The sequence below is a fragment of the Argopecten irradians genome, chromosome 14 (assembly GCF_041381155.1).
Source record: "Argopecten irradians isolate NY chromosome 14, Ai_NY, whole genome shotgun sequence".
Classification (NCBI taxonomy): domain Eukaryota; kingdom Metazoa; phylum Mollusca; class Bivalvia; order Pectinida; family Pectinidae; genus Argopecten; species Argopecten irradians.
This window is the reverse complement of record NC_091147.1, coordinates 28,781,258-28,802,457: the sequence shown is the minus strand read 5'-3', so window position 1 is coordinate 28,802,457 and position 21,200 is coordinate 28,781,258. Positions and strand designations below refer to the sequence as shown.

Genomic DNA, 21,200 nt, shown 5'->3' with positions numbered 1-21,200 from the left:
GACATTGAATAAGTTAGATATTTCCCCGAAATTGGAAGGCGAGGGAAATAACCCTAGGGAAATAACCACCGAGGGAAATAACCCCAGGGAAATAACCCCCGAGGGAAAGAACTCCAGGGAAATAAAACCCCTGGAAGCTCCGCACGTGACCGGAAGTCGACGTCATTTACAATGTCAACCAACAATGGTAACGTTGTTGCTTATTATTATTTTTTTTTTTCACAACGAAAATAGCAACTTTGTTGTTGGGAAATATCTTTATGGGTTCTTTTAACAGAGATTTTTTTTCTAGTTTTGTTCGGTATAATGAAATAATCATGTTCCTATGTGTCGGGATACATCTAGAATTATCTCCCTGGAAACAGTTATTTTCTCTCGGGCTTCGCCATCGAGAAAATAACTCTTTCCAGTGAGACAATTCTAGATGTATCCCTCCACAGAGGGCCACAATTGGACACGGGTGATTTAGAAGAAAAAGTGTTTGTTTAGTATCAGCCAGGCCTTAAAAACACGTGTACATACCACATACACATTACGGTGTATGCCATTTCTCCTAAGCAATACAATCGTTTGTAAATAATATGCCAGTATACGTATTCTCGGGACGGAAAGTTTTTATGAGTATATGAGTATTGTTCTACAAAGAGAACACTTCGATTATCACGTACATTGATTCACATATTAATGATTTGTCGGTAGTGGAAACCCCCCCCCCCCCCCCCCCCCCCCCTCCCCCCAACCAAAAAAAAAAACAACAAAAAACAGAGAAAGCGAAAGTAACCGGATGTTACAATTATAACCATTCCAGACAGGTGACAGTGGTGCCATGTCATTGTAAGTTTCCTTGATTGAACTTATATAGCACTACACACTCTAACGAATATTTTGATTGGTTGACTGATTTTATGAGTGTCCTGTTAGAGCTAAACTGAATGACACTATCTATTTCATCATAATGCAACAGTAGTGCATCGATTTGGTAATTCTTACCCACAAGATACAACAGTGGTGCTAACACATATATATATAAAATTATAAATAACCAAACAAATATGCCTTTCCTAGCGCTTTCATAGCTACCACTGCCCAATAAATACTCGATACGTATGTTTTTACCACTACTCTTCGTGGAATGTATATTTTCACATCTACACATTATAGGTAGTATTGTATATAGAGTACATATCAAATTACTATGCTATCACTACACCGTCGTTTTCATTTATCTCATAGTTCATTACACTATCAGTTATCTAACTAATCTATCACATTGTAATTTTCTCTTATCAACTTAATATTTACAATAGTACATGTATAGATAACATCATGATTTACATTTTGATATTGAAACGCCATTCGTTTGAAAAGCATTATTAAGTCCAGATAGTTCCAGTGACATCATCTTCTAAATGTCTTACTATTATTTGATGAAAGTCGCAGGGTAAGCTCTCTCCTCCTTCCGTCAAATAAAATACCCTCGTAAATGCTTGTATATTTTACCGAGATCCAAATACAAAAAGAAAAGGAATATGAAAACTAAGACTCCAGTCCATACATGTCCGATGATTGCGCTACTTTCCCTGTCGTCAGGGGCACTGTACAGGGTTCTTTTGTAGTTCGATGTATTCCGTTTATTCACTCTTAAGGTATTGATCATCTCAATGATTTCTTCGTGTGTTAACCCTGAGGAAACTGTGGATAGAGAAGTGTATTGACTGTCTGGAATTTACATAATTATAAAGCCTAGTGCTGTGACACAAAAGATACTAACTAACTCATTAAAAACATGTCTTAAACACTACTACTTTCTTCGGAAACATCATTCTTTGGAAATATCATGATGTATGGCGATTAACATTTTTGTTGTTGTTGCCTCATGATACAAATAACTTCTATTATGATTTGTCTTTATTGACATTAATAAATTTTATGAAATCTTGGGTGTCCAGGTATTCTAAACAATGAATAGATAACTCATCAAAGATCGTGTTTTCACACGAGATTAATTAATTTCATAAAACCTTGAATGTCAAAGTATTCTGAATAATGAATAAATATCTCACCAAAGCTTGTGTTTTCACAAGAGACTGTTTCGGAATCAAGGTTAGGACAGTAACTATCACTTATGCCTTGGCTTTTGCACGTGCGATTTCTCGTCTTAATGCATTCAGACCACGAGCTCCATTCATCCCAGTCGTCTGTACCTGGAACTTTAAATTTTCATAACTACATGGTATATCCACTGATAATTCGTACACATGGAACATGTCTGGTTATTTTTTGTGATTCTATTTTCGCGACTTCGCGGGACATTGATATAATCATAAAAAAAATGATTCAAGATATTATTAAATAAATCGTATATAAACCTGGAAGCCAGATCGTGCAGTTGAAAACTGCTCACATATAACCCCGCCCTCGCCGTTATTTTAGTTAATTTGAACTGCGACGCGTAAATAACCGGCTATGCGGCAAACAGCTGTGTTAACAGGCTGGTGAGAGTACGAATTGGTAGCTTCAAATCTAACGACTAAATCACCTTAGTCACAGTAAGGTCTCCTGTAGAACAAACGGATCGCGAAGATTATAACATATCACGAAAAAATTGCGGCGCGAATACAGCCGGTTATACGATAACACTCGCGTTTGTTGTGACCGCCTAGCTCATTATCTCTGAACCAACACTACCTGTAAATCATGACCAAAATCAGCCGATAGCGCTAAAAGCTTGGAGATTCTTTGGGTGGGACTTAATTTTTCATTCACCTAAAGCAATTCTCTGACGTATATTTCAAAAACAGATATTGACTGCACAAATCCTTTAATGGAGACGTGCTAAAAGGTGTTACAGTACAATGTATGGCGCAATAGAAGAATAGGAAATAACATTAAAGCCTGTCTCCAACGGCCTGATGACGTCTGTGTTGTTCAGGGATAGGAAGGAAGCCTTGACGAAATGATCATAATCTGATAGACAGAAAGAAGAGCTCAAACCGTTGAATGCGCGGGAACAATTATTGATAAGAACAACTAAGCGCATCAAGGCACACCAGTAGATATAAATGTAACCAGGTATATATATATATATGTGTGTGTGTGTGTGTGTGCTATTGATGATCGCCATACTGTAGGTCAATGGGAAATAAAGACGAGAAAAAAAAAAAAAAAAAAAAAAACGTTCAGCGAATGTGCTGACGAAACTTGTCAATTCATTTATTATTCCGACACTATCCTAGGTAACACAGGCGATGTATGAGCATGTCTCGACAAAACTCTTTAATGACGTCCAAAGTCATAGTCGATTATTCAAATAACTCGATTATATACAATTGTACACGAGACTTTAATCCTTTAAGTATTGCGCATACCAATAGTCAATAACTGTTTTATATACATGTTGTTAAAAGGATTGTTTGATAAGTCTTTAATTATTTTATTTCAGTTTATATTTATAGTTCATCTCATACGAATTTAATTAAAGATAAAAAGAAGTTGGCATTCATGTTTTCACAAATCGGTAGCAACTAAACCTGTTTTAATTGATTACTCGATGGTTAATTAGAAGACATTACAAATAGGCACAAAAGATTCATTCAGCCGTTCTAGGTCTCAACTGGCTGATAATACAGCGGGAGGTCTAGAATATGTTCACTAGTTGTTCTTCTTTACGGACAAATATCAATTCTTGTCTGACCCAGACATACTCTATATTCTAGGGGTTACTATCACTGTCGTGATGATCCAGCCCTGGAATATGTCATAGCCAACCTAGAGGCAGTTCATGAGAAAAATACTGACCAATCAGAGGCCTACAGAGCCTTCCTTGGAAGATTTACAAAGAGCGACGCTCAACTACAAAATCTCACAATGTGCTTTCCTTTGATTCATATTATTCTTTTGATGTACATAAAAGAACCAAACTACCTGATCAACTATTGTCGCACACGGAACCTTCAGTTGTTTTACTATGTCATGTTCCAGGGGTTAATATAGCGACAGCGATATTGACCCTTGGAGTATTGAGGATCGACCCAGCAGAAATTATGACAATTTGATATTTAACTCATGAATTACTTCACGGATGAAAATATGAATTAAGCATAAATACCTATGGAATCAGTCACACGTTTTAATAATATATATTTTGTAGAAACTTTCGTCGTTTACACCATTACTGTAATAATATCATCATTGTTTTTACATGCGTTGATTACGGTCGTTGCTACCATTGAATTATTTGAACGTTCAAAACACAAATTGAAAATGCAGATGAAAACTTAGAAAAGATGAAAATTATTTTAAACGGAACCGACAGCATTATAAGCACAAATGGCGATTTACGTTATACATTGATAATTTAATTTCCTATTTAAACTGATTGAATGAATAAGGTCTAATGAAGAACATAGTCGATTGTCTACTTTGCGCACAAAACAGTTTAATTCATGATGTAAGTAATTATGGTCATGTGCCCTAAATTCGTTAGGGACCTGTTTTCGTCATGTTTACAATTTTGCTTATATATAAATATCTCATGAACTATCGCATGATTTCATAAAGAGTGTCGTCTGCCAAAGCAGATTTGATCAAGGAAGATTTATCTTGCTTTAAAAAAGATTGTGTGCTATAACCAAGTGATTTTATAAAAACGATGTAGCAATATACCCCAAAATGAAGGTATTTTCTTAAGTCCATTTTAAATGAAACTTTAAAACCCTACCGTCAGCGTTTGACTATCCACGTGCACTGATTAGCAGTATGTCAACAAAGTACCGGAAGTCAGGTGTCTGATCATGTGATCAAGAATTTTTCAGCTTAAACACGATCTCACAATCGCCTGCTGCTCAACATTTATTTGGAATAACGTCAATTTTCGTAATAAGCCAAACAGCCCCCTGACGAAAATAGGTCCCTATTGTGTCGGCCACCAAACAGCGACCGGCGGGTAGAAATCTTCCGTATCACGATAGATAAATAACGAATTGATAGACAAATTGTTGTACAAGTAAGACAAAATATTATATATTTGTGTTGATAAAATTGGTACATTTTTTGGTTTGTTGATATACGGAAGCTTTGATTACCCTAAAGAATATTGGTCCTTCAAGGGTATATACGAACCTAGCAAGGCATCAGCGCAGTCTTCATCAATTCTTCCGTCGCCGTCGTCGTCTGCAAGGTAAAAACCATTTATATAAAGGTATTCTAATTGGTCTCATTCACGTACTAAATGTACGCGTGATACCTGATAATGTTTGTACGGGAATATTGTTTCTATTGATGATAAATTGACGCCAAAAGACGATATCCCGCGCTAACGTCATTTCGTCACATGGTACATGAAATCAGCGACAGCAGGACAGCGAATCAACAATATAGTACTGCAGTCAGGACAGCGAATCAACAATATAGTACTGCAGTCAGGACAGCGAATCAACAATATAGTACTGCAGTCAGGACAGCGAATCAACAATATAGTACTGCAGCCAGGACAGCGAATCAACAATATAGTACTGCAGACAGGACAGCGAATCAACAATATAGTACTGCAGTCAGGACAGCGAATCAACAATATAGTACTGCAGTCAGGACAGCGAATCAACAATATAGTACTGCAGCCAGGACAGCGAATCAACAATATAGTACTGCAGTCAGGACAGCGAATCAACAATATAGTACTGCAGCCAGGACAGCGAATCAACAATATAGTACTGCAGTCAGGACAGCGAATCAACAATATAGTACTGCAGCCAGGACAGCGAATCTAATGTAGTACTGCTGGCAGGACAGCGAATCAACAATATAGTACTGCAGTCAGGACAGCGAATCAGCAATATAGTACTGCAATCAGTACAGCGAATTAACAGCGACAGAACTACAACAATTGTGACATGCCTAACATTCAGTCTGTACCTCTGTCACTGTGAAAACACATTTCATTTGTTTGGTTAATTTATCCTATTGGATAGGTAAATGGAGAATTGTGACATGTCAAACATTGTACTTTACATTTACAGTATCTGTAGATAGTCAACACCAACAACGAACGCGCTTGATACGTTTACGTTACTAAAAGAAAACAAATTACTATTTTGCTAACATCACAATATATAGAGTTCATTTATTCATTTATTGTTCATGTAACATAGAACTGATTTGTAAACAGCACATAATATATCAATATTTTTAACAATAAATCAAAGAGTCTGATATCTCTGAAAAATAACTTCTTTAGAAAACTAGGTGGCTTTCGAGACGATGTTAAATATTTTGCCTGGTACTCAATACTATATTGTACATTGTACCAGTTTTGAATTATTCATAACTTGAATCCCATTTACGTATGTTTGTTGATTTCATATTTTGATATATTATGATGTACAAGTTCATAATGAATGTAACCTGAACAATGCTTAGTACAAGAACAGGTATATTTTATAGACGAAACCCGTTTGTTGAATCAATATTTTTATAAATTATGATATGCACGTTTATAATGAATATAATTTTAACAATACCTAGCACAAGGTCTGGTAATTTTTATAGACGAATCCTGATGTACTCGAACTTGCTGTTGATTATCTATTGTATTCTATAGCAGAGAAAAGTAAATACAGGTTAGATACAATATACCATCGATTAATCCCACCTTACAGTCATTGTTACGTCACCTGTGGCTTTTGATAATGACATGTGGTTTGTGTTACTGACCTGTAGTTTGCGAAACTGACCAGTGATTTGTGATACTGACCTGTGGTTTGTGATACTGACCTGTGGTTTGTGATACTGACCTGTGTTTTATGTTACTGACCTGTGGTTTGTGATACTGACCTGTGGTTTGTGATACCGACCTGTGGTTTGTGATACTGACCTGTGGTGTGTGATACTGACCTGTGGTTTGTGTAGTGACCTGTGATACTGACCTGTGGTTTGTTTTACGGACCAGTCGTTTGTGATAATGACCTGTGTGATAGGTAATGACCTGTGTGATACTGACCTGTGTTGCTGACCCTAGGTTTGTGTTACTGACCTGTGGTTTGTGTTACTGACCTGTGGTTTGTGGTACTGACCTTTGCTACTGACCTGTGGTTTTTAATATTGACCGGTGGTTTGTGATACTGATCTCTGGTTTGTGTTACCGACCCTAGGTTTGCGTTACTGACCTATGGTTTGTGATACTGACCTGTGTTATTGAACCGTGATTTGTGATACTGACCTGAGGTTTGTGGTACTGACATGTGGTTGTGTTACTGACCTGTGGTTTGTGATACTGACCTGTGATTTGTGATACTGACCAGTTGTTTGTGATACTGACCCGTGGTTTGTGATACTAACCTGTGGTTTGTGATACTGTCCTTTAGTTTATATAAATGACCTGTGGTTTGTGATACTGACCTGCGTTATTGACCAGTGGTTTGTGATACTGACCTGTGGTTTGTGTTGCTGACCTATGGTTTGTGATTCTGACTTGTGTTACTGACTCTAGCTTTGTGATACTGACCTGTGGTTTGTGATACTGACCTGTGGTTTGTGTTAATGGCCTGTGGTTTGTAATACTGACCTGTGGTTTGTGATACTGACCTGTGGTTTGTGTTACTGACCTGTGATACTGGCCTATGATTTGTGATACTGACCTGTGTTGCTGTTACTGATTTGTGGTTTGTGATACTGGCCTGTAATTACTGTTACTAACCTGTGGTTTGTATTACTGATATGTGGTTTGTGTTACTGACCTGTGGTTTGTGATACTCACCTGTGATTTGTGGTACTGACCTGTGGTTTGTGATACTGACCTGTGATTTGTGGTACTGACCTGTGGTTTGTGATACTGACCTGTGATTTGTGGTACTGACCTGTGGTTTGTGATACTGACCTGTGATTTGTGGTACTGACCTGTGGTTTGTGATACTGACCTGTGATTTGTGATACTGACCTGTGGTTTGTGATACTGACCTTTGTGATTTGTGATACTGACCTGTGATTTGTAATACTCACCTGTGGTTTGTGATACTGACCTGTGGCTTTTGATGCTGACCTGTCGTTTGTGATACTGACCTGTGGTTTGTGATACTGACCTGTGGTTTATATAATGACCTGTGGTTTGTGATACTGACCTGTGTTTGACCAGTGCTTTGTGATAATGACCTGTGGTTTGTGTTGCTGACCTGTGGTTTGTGATACTGACCTGTGTTTTGATACTGACTGTGGTTTTGATACTGACCTGTGGTTTGTGATACTGACCTGTGGTTTGTGATACTGACCTGTGGTTTGTGATACTGACCTGTGTTACTGACCAGTGCTTTGTGATAATGACCTGTGGTTTGTTCGACTTGACTGACCTGTGGTTTGTGATACTGACTGTGTGATACTGACTGGTTGTGTACTGACCTGTGGTTTGTACTGACCTGTGGTTTGTGATACTGACCTGTGTTTTGCCTGTTTTGTGATACTGACCTGTGGTTTGTATTACTGACTGTGGTTGTTACTGACCTGTGTTGTATATGCTGTTTTGTGATACTGACCTGTTGTTTTTGTGTTACTGACCTGTGGTTTGTGATACTGACCTGTGTTTGTGATACTGACCTGTGTTTGTGATACTGACCTGTGGTTTGTGATTACTGACCTGTGGTTTGTGATACTGACCTGTGGTTTGTGATACTGACCTGTGGTTTGTGATACTGACCTGTGGTTTGTGATACTGACCTGTGTTTGTGATACTGACCTGTGGTTTGTGATACTGACCTGTGTTTGTGATACTGACTGTGGTTTTTGATACTGACCTGTGGTTTGTGTACTGACCTGTGGTTTGTGATACTGACCTGTGGTTTGTGTTACTGACCTTGGTTTGTGATACTGACCTGTGGTTTGTGATACTGACCTGTGGTTTGTGATACTGACCTGTGTTTGTGTACTGACCTGTGGTTTGTGATACTGACCTGTGGTTTGTGATACTGACCTGTGGTTTGTGTACTGACCTGTGGTTTGTGATACTGACCTGTGGTTTGTGTTACTGACCTGTGTTTGTGATACTGACCTGTGGTTTGTGATACTGACCTTGGTTTGTGATACTGACCTGTGGTTTGTGTTATACCTGTGGTTTGTGATACTGACCTGTGGTTTGTGATACTGACCTGTGGTTTGTGACCTGTGGTTTGTGCTGACCTTGGTTTTTGATACTGACCAGTGGTTTGTGATACTGACCTGTGGTTTGTGATATGACCTGTGTTTGTGATACTGACCTGTGGTTGTGTTACTGACCTATGGTTTGTGATACTGACCTGTGGTTTGTTTACCTGTGGTTTGTGATACTGACCTGTGGTTTGTGATACTGACCTGTGGTTTGTGATACTGACCTGTGGTTGTGTACTGACCTGTGTTTTTGTGATACTGACCTGTGGTTTGTGATATGACCTGTGGTTTGTGATACTGACCTGTGGTTTGTGTACTGACCTGTGTTTGTGATACTGACCTGTGGTTTGTGTTACTGTGTTCTGACCTGTGGTTTGTGATACTGACCTGTGGTTTGTGATACTGACCTGTGGTTTGTGATACTGACCTGTGGTTTGTGATACTGACCTGTGGTTTGTGATACTGACCTGTGGTTTGTGATACTGACCTGTGGTTTGTGATACTGACCTGTGGTTTGTGATACTGACCTGTGTTTGTTACTGACCTGTGGTTTGTGATACTGACCTGTGGTTTGTGATACTGACCTGTGGTTTGTGATACTGACTGTGTTTGACTGTTTGTGATACTGACCTGTGGTTTGTGATACTGACCTGTGGTTTGTGATGTTTGTGATACTGACCTGTCGTTTGTGATACTGACCGTGTTTGTGATACTCACCTGTGTTTGTGATACTGACCTGTGGTTTTTGATACTCACCTGTGGTTTGTGATACTCACCTGTCGTTTGTGATACTGACCTGTGGTTTGTGATACTGACCTATAGTTTGTGATACTGAACTGTGGTTTTTGATACTCACCTGTGGTTTGTGGTACTGACCTGTGGTTTGTGATACTCACTTGTGGTTTGTGATACTGACCTGTGTTACTGTTCCTAGGTTTATTGTTACTGACCTGTGGTTTGTGTTTCTGACCTTTGCTTTTTGATACTGACCTGTGGTTTGTGTTACTGACCTATGGTTTGTGATACTGACCTGTGGTGTGTTATTCTGACCTGTGGTTTGTGATACTGACATGTGGTTTATGTTACTGACCTGTGGTTTATGAACCTGTGGACTGTGAAACTGATATGTGTTATGTGATACTGGCCTGTGGTTTGTGATACTGACCTGTGGTTTGTGATACTTACCTGTGGTTTGTGAAACTTACCTGTGGTTTGTGTTACTGACCTGTGGCTTTTTTTACTGACCAGTGCTTTGTTTTACTGACCAGTGGTTTGTGATACTGATCTGTGATACTGACCTGTGTTGCTGACCCTAGATTTGTGTTACTGACCTGTGGTTTTTGTTTCTAACCATTGATTTTTGATGCTGACCTGTGGTTTGTGATACTGACCTGTGGTTTGTGTTACTGACCTGTGGTTTGTGGTTACTGGCCTATGGTTTTTGATACTGACCTGTGGTTTGTGATACTGACCTGTGGATTTTGATACTGATCTGTGGTTTGTGTTACTGACCCGTGGTTTGTGTTACAGACCAATGGTTTGTGATGCTGACATTTGGTTTGTGATATACTGACCTTTAGTTTGTGATACTGACATGCGGTTTGTGCTACTGACCTGTGGTTTTTGTTATAGACCTGTGCTTTGTATTCTGACCTGTGTGATACTGACCTGTGTGTTACTGACCTGTGGTTTGTGATACTGACCTGTGTGATACTGACCTGTGTGTTACTGACCTTTGTGTTACTGACCTGTGTGATACTGACCTGTGTGATACTGACCTGTGGTTTGTGATACTGACCTGTGAGATACTGACCTGTGTGATACTGACCTGTGTGTTACTGACCTGTGGTTTGTGATACTGACCTGTGTGATACTGACCTGTGTGATACTGACCTGTGTGATACTGACCTGTGTGATACTGACCTGTGAGATACTGACCTGTGTGTTACTGACCTGTGGTTTGTGATACTGACCTGTGTGATACTGACCTGTGTGATACTGACCTGTGTGTTACTGACCTTTGTGATACTGACCTGTGTGATACTGACCTGTGAGATACTGACCTGTGTGTTATTGACCTGTGGTTTGTGATACTGACCTGTGTGATACTGACCTGTGGTTTGTGATACTGACCTGTGTGATACTGACCTGTGTGATACTGACCTGTGTGTTACTGACCTTTGTGTTACTGACCTGTGTGATACTGACCTGTGTGATACCGACTTTGTACCCTTGTGTAACTGACCTGTGGTTTGTGATACTGACCTGTGTGATACTGACCTGTGTGTTACTGACCTGTGGTTTGTGATAACTGACCTTTGTGATACTGACCTGTGTGATACTGACCTTTGTGTAACTGACCTGTGGTTTGTGATACTGACCTGTGTGATACTGACCTGTGTGATACTGACCTGTGTGATACTGACCTGTGTGATACTGACCTGTGTGATACTGACCTGTGTGTTACTGACCCTTTGTGTTACTGACCTGTGTGATACTGACCTGTGTGATACCGACCTTTGTGTTACTGACCTGTGTGATACTGACCTTTGTGATACTGACCTGTGTGATACTGACCTGTGTGATACTGACCTGTGGTAGACCTGTGTGTTATTGACCTGTGGTCTGACCTTTGTGTGATACTGACCTGTGTGATACTGACCTGTGTGATACTGACCTGTGTGATACTGACCTGTGTGTTACTGACCTTTGTTTGTGTTACTGACCTGTGTGATACTGACCTGTGTGATACCGACCTTTGTGTAACTGACCTGTGGTTTGTGATACTGACCTGTGTGATACTGACCTGTGTGATACTGACCTGTGTGTTACTGACCTTTGTGATACTGACCTGTGTGATACTGACCTGTGTGATACTGACCTTTGTGTAACTGACCTGTGGTTTGTGATACTGACCTGTGTGATACTGACCTGTGTGTTACTGACCTGTGGTTTGTGATACTGACCTGTGTGATACTGACCTGTGTGATACTGACCTGTGTGATACTGACCTGTGTGATACTGACCTGTGTGTTACTGACCTGTGGTTTGTGATACTGACCTGTGTGATACTGACCTGTGTGATACCGACCTGTGTGTTAATGACCTGTGGTTTGTGATACTGACCTGTGTGATACTGACCTTTGTGTTACTGACCTGTGGTTACTGACCTGTGTGATACCGACCTGTGTGTTAATGACCTGTGGTTTGTGATACTGACCTGTGTGATACTGACCTTTGTGTTACTGACCTGTGGTTTTTGATACTGACCTGTGAGATACTAACCTGTGGTTTGTGATACTGACCTGTGGATTTTGATACTGATTTATGGTTTGTGTTACAGACCAATGGTTTGTGATACTGACATGTGGTTTGTGATACTGACATGTGGTTTGTGATATATTGACCTTTAGTTTGTGATACTGTCATGTGGTTTTGCTACTGACCTGTGGTTTTTGTTATAGACCCGTGGTTTGTGATACTGACGTGTGGTTTCTGTTTCTGACCCGTGGTTTGTGATATTGACATGTGGTTTGTGATATATTGACCTTTAGTTTGTGATACTGTCATGTGGTTTTGCTACTGACCTGTGGTTTTTGTTATAGACCCGTGGTTTGTGATACTGACGTGTGGTTTCTGTTTCTGACCCGTGGTTTGTGATATTGACCTGTGGATTTGTTTCTGACCTATGGTTTGTGATACTCACCTATTCCCGTGTAAATTCCCGTACAAAGTTCCTCATCTATACGTCCGTCACAGTCGTTATCCAGTCCGTCTTCCATCCCATCAACCGTGACGGTGCAAGGCTACGGAACAGACAGCACATGTTAGAGGTCTTCTTGTTGATATATGAGTCCTTATGTATTCCAGAATATTGATAATCCATGGATATTTTTTGAGCTGAAGCGTTCTGTCCAGTGTAATATATTTAATACAACTGACCGCCCTATCTATGTTAAAACATTTATAAAATGTTGACGCAATTTCAAAATTTATTTTAGGGTTCCAAAATGAAACTGAAAACGAAAAAATTCCTAAATTGTCTTCTTTGTTACAAAGTTACAATAGGTGATCGAACGTTCATAAAATAAAGTCCTTGAATATAACTAACCGTCACAAATGATGGTTACAAAATGCGACATTAATGTCTTTTACGTTTACAAATCCAACTGTATATACGCTTATTTTCGTGGCAATGGTATTTTCTAGATTCCAATGCTATTGATGCGAAAATTTTAGCTGGGAAAAGTTAAGATATATTTCGAATATAAAATTCTCATACAACTAAGTTGTGAAATTTGACAACCACTAAATTATTTTGTTTTCCCGTTTCAGTAAAAAATAATATAAAAATTATGAATCGCAAAAGTACCAAATATACGGTAACACAATTTATGACAATGGAAAAGTTTATTGAAAGCGAGATTTGAATGTAACAAAAACAATACTCATTTACATTGGGGAAGGGTTACCTGATTGATATTTGCCAACCTTAGACCAACTGACATCCCATACGTCTCAAAGGGATAGCGTCCGTACATAAATCCGCCGAACATGGATATCGGGGACACGTGACTGAAGCGGTGGAACCCATCCGTGACGACCACGTACCCACCAACGAGGGAGGTATCCGGTATACTAACGTAGTCGATGGTGGACGGCAATGGCACGCCATCAACTCGAAGGCCGTCTTTATCCCCATCATTCACCACAAACAAGAAGAAATTTTCGTAGCTGCCGTCCGTTCTACTTGGAGTTGTAAACATGTATTCTGCTGCGTATTGTTCTACCGGTGGGATTAGGATGAGAGCGGGGTCGTGATCATCATTACTGTCACTCTTCACGATCTGTGTGACGAACACGCTATTGTTGGCCAGAACATTGCAGTAGGACTTGGGATTCATCTCGACTTGTTTATAATCTCCTGCTTTAGACAACACTATCGTCTCTGAAATCACCACTGAAGCATCGTCGATGCATTTGATATCAATTCCTGTTGTGTCAGTGTTTCCAACAACTTTGAAGTAGTCCCCGATTTCTCTGTGCGGTATTGGGACGATCACAAAATGTTTCCCCCATCTCTCGGTTGATACGAGCTGTTCAACTAAATGGTCACTACTGCTTGCCGTTCCAACAACTGCTCTAATATTTCCACTAAAAACTGCTACAGGTTTGTCCGACCTAATAGCTGCTCCGGTGAGGTCGAAATATCCTTCCGCCTGGAGTTGTAGTGCGTCACATCTATCCATCGTGAGCGACAGCGTATCTCCGCCGCTGAATACAGTACCATTGAAGGTCACGTGACTGAAATCATTGCTTTCAGGTAAAGTGATCTGAACCTGTGTCTCGTTGAAAGCCCCGACGACCAGGACCTGAGGATATTGAGGAAAGCTCTTTGTCACAGTCGGGAAATATGTCATTGCATAGTACTCTTTTCCGAGAACGTCAGTGGGGAGGCTGAGGAAGGCATCCGTAGTGTACAACTGCCTGTTTACTCCATAAACGATGATCTCGTCAGTAGCCTGTACAGAAAGCCCCGTGGGTGATAACGCAGTCCCATCTATTCTTAGTGCGACATCAACTAATACTAATTCTGTGCTTCCCCTAGACACCTGAAGTTCTCTGTAAAACGATCCAAGTCCATGGATTCCAGGAGTACTCACAGTGACATTCACAATGTCGTCGACAAATGTCGTGATGAACAATTCAAAGTCAGCATCGTTTGGTCTGTTCTGCATGAAGGCAACAACGAAATCTTTCCCTTGGTTGTCCGGCTTATCTCCCATAGCAACTGTAAAAAATAAGACTTATGTCCTAAGGATTGCTATAGCTAAGCACATGCTCACTTTTGTTACGTAAGTGGACGAAAATGATATAGCTAAACTATGAAATGTGATTATTATTCTAAGACCATGTATTCCATTATTAATATTCTAAACCATGTCTTACACATTACTGTTCCTAAGCCTAACAAACATCAATGCTACGCATTCACGTCGCAAATCATTACATTAACATAATATAACACCTTAACAAAAGCTCATGTCATTTAAGCGGATGATGCTCCTGCTAAATCGTTTCGGGAGACTGTAGAATAATGGTGTCGATACAGCGAGAACGTGACAAATGTATAGTGCAATTTCAATGAAGAGTTGTTCATGTAAATATAAAGACAAAGCTTGACTCTGAAAGCCAGAAAAATTAAAACCGATAAAGTTTTAGTTTTTAAATAACATCGTCAAAACGTTTGACCTGCGTGAAAAGAAAGATATACAGCTTACCTGTAACCCTTCCGACATATGCATAATCACCTTGTATAAACTCTGTTCATAAACAAACCATACGTCATCTAATTTTCGAGGCAACCTTATTTCATGTTTTGATGCATAATCGATTTTTTTTCTCGGAAAATTGATATTCTGTATTTGCATATTACAGAGTTATCTTTGCGGATAGGTATTGATTGTGGTGTCATGTGTTTACGAGCGTAATGTCATTCTTTTCGGGAAAACGACGTGAATTGCGCTCACAAAATAATGAAGTAACAATCGATACCTAACCACAAGGGAGGTAAATCTGTATTATGCAAAGACGGAATAGCGATATACAATGAAATAAGTAAATCTAAATGAATTTGATACTTTTGTGGAGATTCATTTTCACGACCAGTATAATCAAATTCAAATTCTTTATTTGCATTAAGTATTTCAACTTATTTGCACAAATTTTAGAATATTATACAAATACAACGGACATACATACAGGACACTGAACTTAAGCAGTGGTGAATGGAAAACATCATTATATTAATGATTTTCTCAAAGCGGATTTATTTCCTTTACATTTGTAGTACTCAAAAGTTTGGTGAACTTCAATACAGGTTTTTTTTCAATAACGTCCTTTTATAAATTTCCTTCTAATACATTTTGTATCTTGGCAATTTGGACAAATAAGAATAAAATAAAATTCATCCTCAATATCACGATGAGGGTCACAAAACTAAACAACTCGCTTACTGCTATCTAAGAAAGTCAAGATTCAAGTTATGTGTCGGTAACCTTATTTTTGTTAATACAATTTTTAATTGAGATAAACTTTGTAATAACACACACAAAATATCGGAACGTATTAATTAATAAAAAAACATAGGTATTATTCGCCGCAAAGAATGATCGATCAATGTTTAATTGATTTTCACATCTAATAGCCTTTTTACTAGCAATTATCTTAATTAGACTTAAATCAGTCTTGTTCTGAACAACGTCAAAAACATCGTTATAACAGACTTGATATGCTTATTTCCGAGGTACACAGTAATTTGTGTTACAACCGTGTGACCCATATGTGCTTGGTACTTGTTAGGTCTAGTAAGCAACACCTAATGGCAACATTCCCATACCTAATTGAACGTTTAATATAAAACCTTTTTAAGACATTTAAAAGGATAATAGATTATCAATAAGCTACTGAGCATGAGAATGCAAAACTTGTATTGACAAACGTAGTCAAATAGAGATACTGATCAACAACACAAAGCTCTAATTGATAAGTTAAGCACATTCCTGTAGATTCGTAGCATTAACCAATCTTATATTGATAATTTATAGAGATCCCTTTTATCATATGACTAATATTTGAGTTTGTTATTTTCAGTTTGTTAGGTTTCCGCCAGATGATTAATCAATTGATCAGTTTCGATTCGGACCATATCACTAATAACCAAAAGTAGGTCAGGTTCCGATGCGCCGTAATATTTACAAAAGTAGGTCAGGTTCCGATGCGCCGTAATATTTAAAATATTAATCTAGTTTGATCACGCACTTTATTGATTCACAGATTGACGTTTGGTGCGAAAAATGCTAGTATCAGTGTTTTTAATTCTTAAAACGAAATTTATTCTCCCAAATCATTTTCAATTTTTTGTCTCGTCTTGCTAAGCTTTATGAAGCTAGAGAGAACTCCAATTGTTATTAACGACCTCATTTAATATAACATATTCGTCATTAGGTTTGGGAATTTTCACCGTAGAACTGATACCGCATTAAAAAAGCAACCATCTGTGCCAGTTCTCAAATCTCTACAAAATTGTGGGAAATTTTTTGATAATTTTTTTGTCAACGTATCTTAAACATGTGATAAGTTCGAAGTGTTAATGCCGAGTTACCAATCGTAGTAATGCCGTTAAGTTCATCCAAGATTTTAACAAAAAGTGTACCCTTTTCCAATTATCATACCCCTCCATACTCATCATTTGTCTCTCCCTCTGTTGCAACAGTACTCACCTCTAAAGTACTGGTTTATGTTACGTAGCAATTATAAATAAAAAAATCCTCTACTTTATTTCAATCTAGATAAGTATTAACCTAATCTAATGGTTTTTTTTGTTTGAGACAGATGGCTACACTTTGTTTTCGCTACTGAACATTGACGAATCTTACGTAATGAAAATAATATCTACTTAATATTATAGTATAATTTAATTTCATATATTACACCCGCGGGATACATTTAAAAAGCGGCACAGTCATTGGCCACACTGAACTATTGGATAAGATATCAATGCGCTACATCTCAATTTGTTTTGTTGTAATAGTAAGTGAAATCGCAGAAATGTATGCCTAAATATTGCCTGATAGAGTTATTTATATCAAATTATAAGCATTATTCTCAATATCTTTTTGTTTATGAAGTCATATGGGCTTTAAGGTCATCTGACTATTGGCATAATACAACACATCAAAGAATATAATAGGGCAAACCGAAAGAACATTTTTAATAGAAAAAAATTCTGATATATTTGATGAATTAGACCTTGAATGAAGGTCAAGGTCATTCATTTTAATAAACATGGTGTCCTTTGCTCCCATTGATGGTACAAGTCCAATGACAGGTCACTAGGCCTCCTAAAGATTTTAGCCTATTTGACCCCTGTGACCTTGAATGGAGGTCAATGTCATTCAAGAGAACAAACTTGGTAGCCATTCATCCCAGCATGAAATTGTCCAAAGTCATTTCTGGTGACCCGCAGATGTGTATACCGGTTTCAGTTTTTCCGACCAGCATCCAAGATGGCCGCCACAGCCTTTCATTGTTCAAAACTGAACTACTTATAGATATTTAACTACTGGTCCCATTTACCTGGAATCGGTTTCAATATGTAATTTAAATCATACTCTAAATTTCAGAGTGTTTTTCAAGATGCTCCACCGCTGACAAATGGTATTTTTTTCACTATCAAAAACAGGATCAGACGATTTGGTATTTTTCTCCAGTTACAAAAGTTACTTATTTTACACCATTACCACTATTTGAAAGTTTGAGCTTCTAATTTTATTTGAAGATAAAAATATTGGAAATATTTAATTGCATCCCGAAAAAATTCGGTGCCACTATGTTCTATATAGAACGATGTTCTGACTGCGCATGCACTAAAAGCAAAATAAATTACTTTATATTATTTTTGTGTTAATCCGACATATTTATATACACGATTGAACATTATTTATATACACGATTGAACATTAATTAATGTTCAAATGATGAGTACCAGTAATGAGTAGTTATTAGTAGTGAGTTATCTCACTTTATTTACTGGTCAGCAGGGATCCGTTTTAGGTCCAAGTTTATTTTTGTTGTATTTTTAAGTTATACATCATATTGTTACTAGTGACATAAACTATTTTGAAGTTATTTTTTGGTGACCTGTAGATGTGACCTGTAGATGTGCAACTTTTGCACAACAGGAACCAAGATGGCCGTCACAAGATGTAATTGGTCAAAATTGAACAAAAAGGAACATGGTTGAGAACACAAATCTAATACAATTATAGACATTGCTGTAAAATCTAGAACTGTAAAACATCGACTGACTAATATCCTCACTACTCTTTTAAATTATAGCAACCAAAGTTTCATCCATTATGTTTCCTTGGAACCATTATTGAATTATATGATTTTTCAAATAATAGGCATTCATGATGGCCGTCACAACATGCAATTGGTCAAAATTGAACAAAAAGGAACATGGTTGAGAACACAAATCTAATACAATTATAGACATTGCTGTGTCTAATATTTTAACTTTAAATGATGTGACTTTTCAAAAAGCATTTTTTCTTCTGCGAAATAAATGTGTTTATCGGTAAAACAACATAACGCCATCATTTAGGGAAAGTCACTCTTGTCAAGTTAGTCTCTTATTCCTCAGTAAGTTAATTTAAACTTTTAATTACTTTACCAGTAGGATTTAGCTGAATTCAGTACTAATGATTTCTAGACAAAATAGCATTGTTAATCGCGTCGTTTTTAAAGAACATTTCTACTTCTTGTAAATGGTTATAGATACATGTATGTGATAAATAGTAGTTAAAAGCGACATTCTTGTGACGAAAATGCACAATATTCTCGATATTTAGGGGTCCTAATAGTAAGAAAAACAAACAATTTCCTTATACAACATTTTAAACAAATTCATATTTCTTAAATATATCTTAATATAAATCGGGGGTAAAATGACACCTCGTCCTAATTTCCGAATACTTCCAAGTTCCAATTTGTCATAACTGGGTACATATTAGTGTAATCTTGTGTTAGAACAAAACTGTAAATAATCGTCATACGCATTTCTGTAAAATCTAGAACTGTAAAACATCAACTAACTAATATCCTCACTATTCTTTTAAATTATAGCAACCAAACTTTCATCCATTATGTTTCCTTGGAACCATTATTGAATTATATGATTTTTCAAATTATAGGCATTCATATGTTACAACGGTTGACCGAATTTGAAAAAAAAGGAAAAAAATGAATATTGGCAATTTTACAAAATCTGTGTATAGTGACCTGGTTATCGCGACAACCAGACTTTCGTCAAAATAAAACCTGAATGCATATTTATGCATTGTCTCCAACATTGCTGTGAAATTTAATTGAAATTGACCTGGTAGTTTAGGAGGAGTTGTCCAGACAATGTGTCTATATAGACAGACAGACAGAGAAACTGATTCCAATATACCATCCCGAACGTCGTTGCGGGGGTATAAATAATAAGGAAGACGGTTGTTTAATAATCACATTTCTTTCAATTGTTTGTTTTTCTTTCTTTTCAAAGAAAATATACAAGAATAGATACAAATCACGACTTATTAAAAAAAAAGATAGTAATTACCCATAAAGAAAAAAAAGTAATTAAGTAAATAAATAAAAATGTGACCTTAACTTACTTGGTATGAAGATGAAGATAAAAACCAACACTGAATTCCAATCCATGATGCAGCTTGTGTTAATCAGATGATATAAGTGATTCCATTGTTGGTAGCATCGTAAATAAGATAGTAATGTTACTGTTGCTTCTGGACGGTAGGCACTGTGAAAGCTCTGTGACTAGTAGATTGGGAATCTGACAGATACTGATTATTCTGTGTGAGCCGTTCTGCCTTACTAATGTAACTCGCGTAGTAGGATTGAAACAAGCGTTATCGATTTCGTAGTAAAGTAATTAAATGGTGTTTGACTTTATCCTTATTTAAGCTTCCTGAAGACAAATATGTACAGAAATAACACATGAAATGAAGAAAAAGAAAAAAATATCGATTGTGATATTTATTCTACTATTTAACTATCTAATTCTGTTCCAGAGTGACTTCTTGTTCAATTTGTTTCAATTGACGTCATCATGGTCAAATAATGGCGATTACTAACTCGTCCACAATATTCCATATTTAATGTTTCTACTCTCATAATCGGACATATATAGAGATTAATCAATGAGTGGTTGTTGGATGTAGAATTTATTTCATATAAGTGAGTTCTTTTTCAAAAGTTATAAAAGACATAAGCTTGAAATAACTCACAAATTTAAATTAAATCCCATATAAAATACCTTTGTAAGTGAGTTGTGTGACTTGCTTCTACCACAATTAAATCTTAAAGAAGCCAACATAATATAACGTTGTTTGCCGAAATATGCAAATAAGGTGTAGTGATATCTTCATAAGCATATACGTGTAGGTACTCGTTAATATTCAAAAATCTTGATTGTATTAAATATTTATTAATAACAAATTATT

General features: G+C 37.5%; 1 protein-coding gene across 1 annotated transcript; it reads right to left on the bottom strand.

Moving 5' to 3' along the window:
* Positions 1-730: 730 nt before the first annotated feature.
* LOC138307400 (IgGFc-binding protein-like) lies at positions 731-20,644 on the bottom strand. Its single transcript, XM_069248133.1, has 6 exons — positions 20,355-20,644; positions 13,602-14,920; positions 12,836-12,935; positions 5,122-5,172; positions 2,064-2,210; positions 731-1,692 (listed from the first exon to the last, which is right to left on the bottom strand). The coding sequence occupies exons 1-6, from the start codon at positions 20,398-20,400 to the stop codon at positions 1,463-1,465; spliced, it is 1,893 nt and encodes a 630-aa protein (XP_069104234.1). The 5' UTR covers positions 20,401-20,644; the 3' UTR covers positions 731-1,462.
* Between the last annotated feature and the right edge of the window lie 556 nt (positions 20,645-21,200).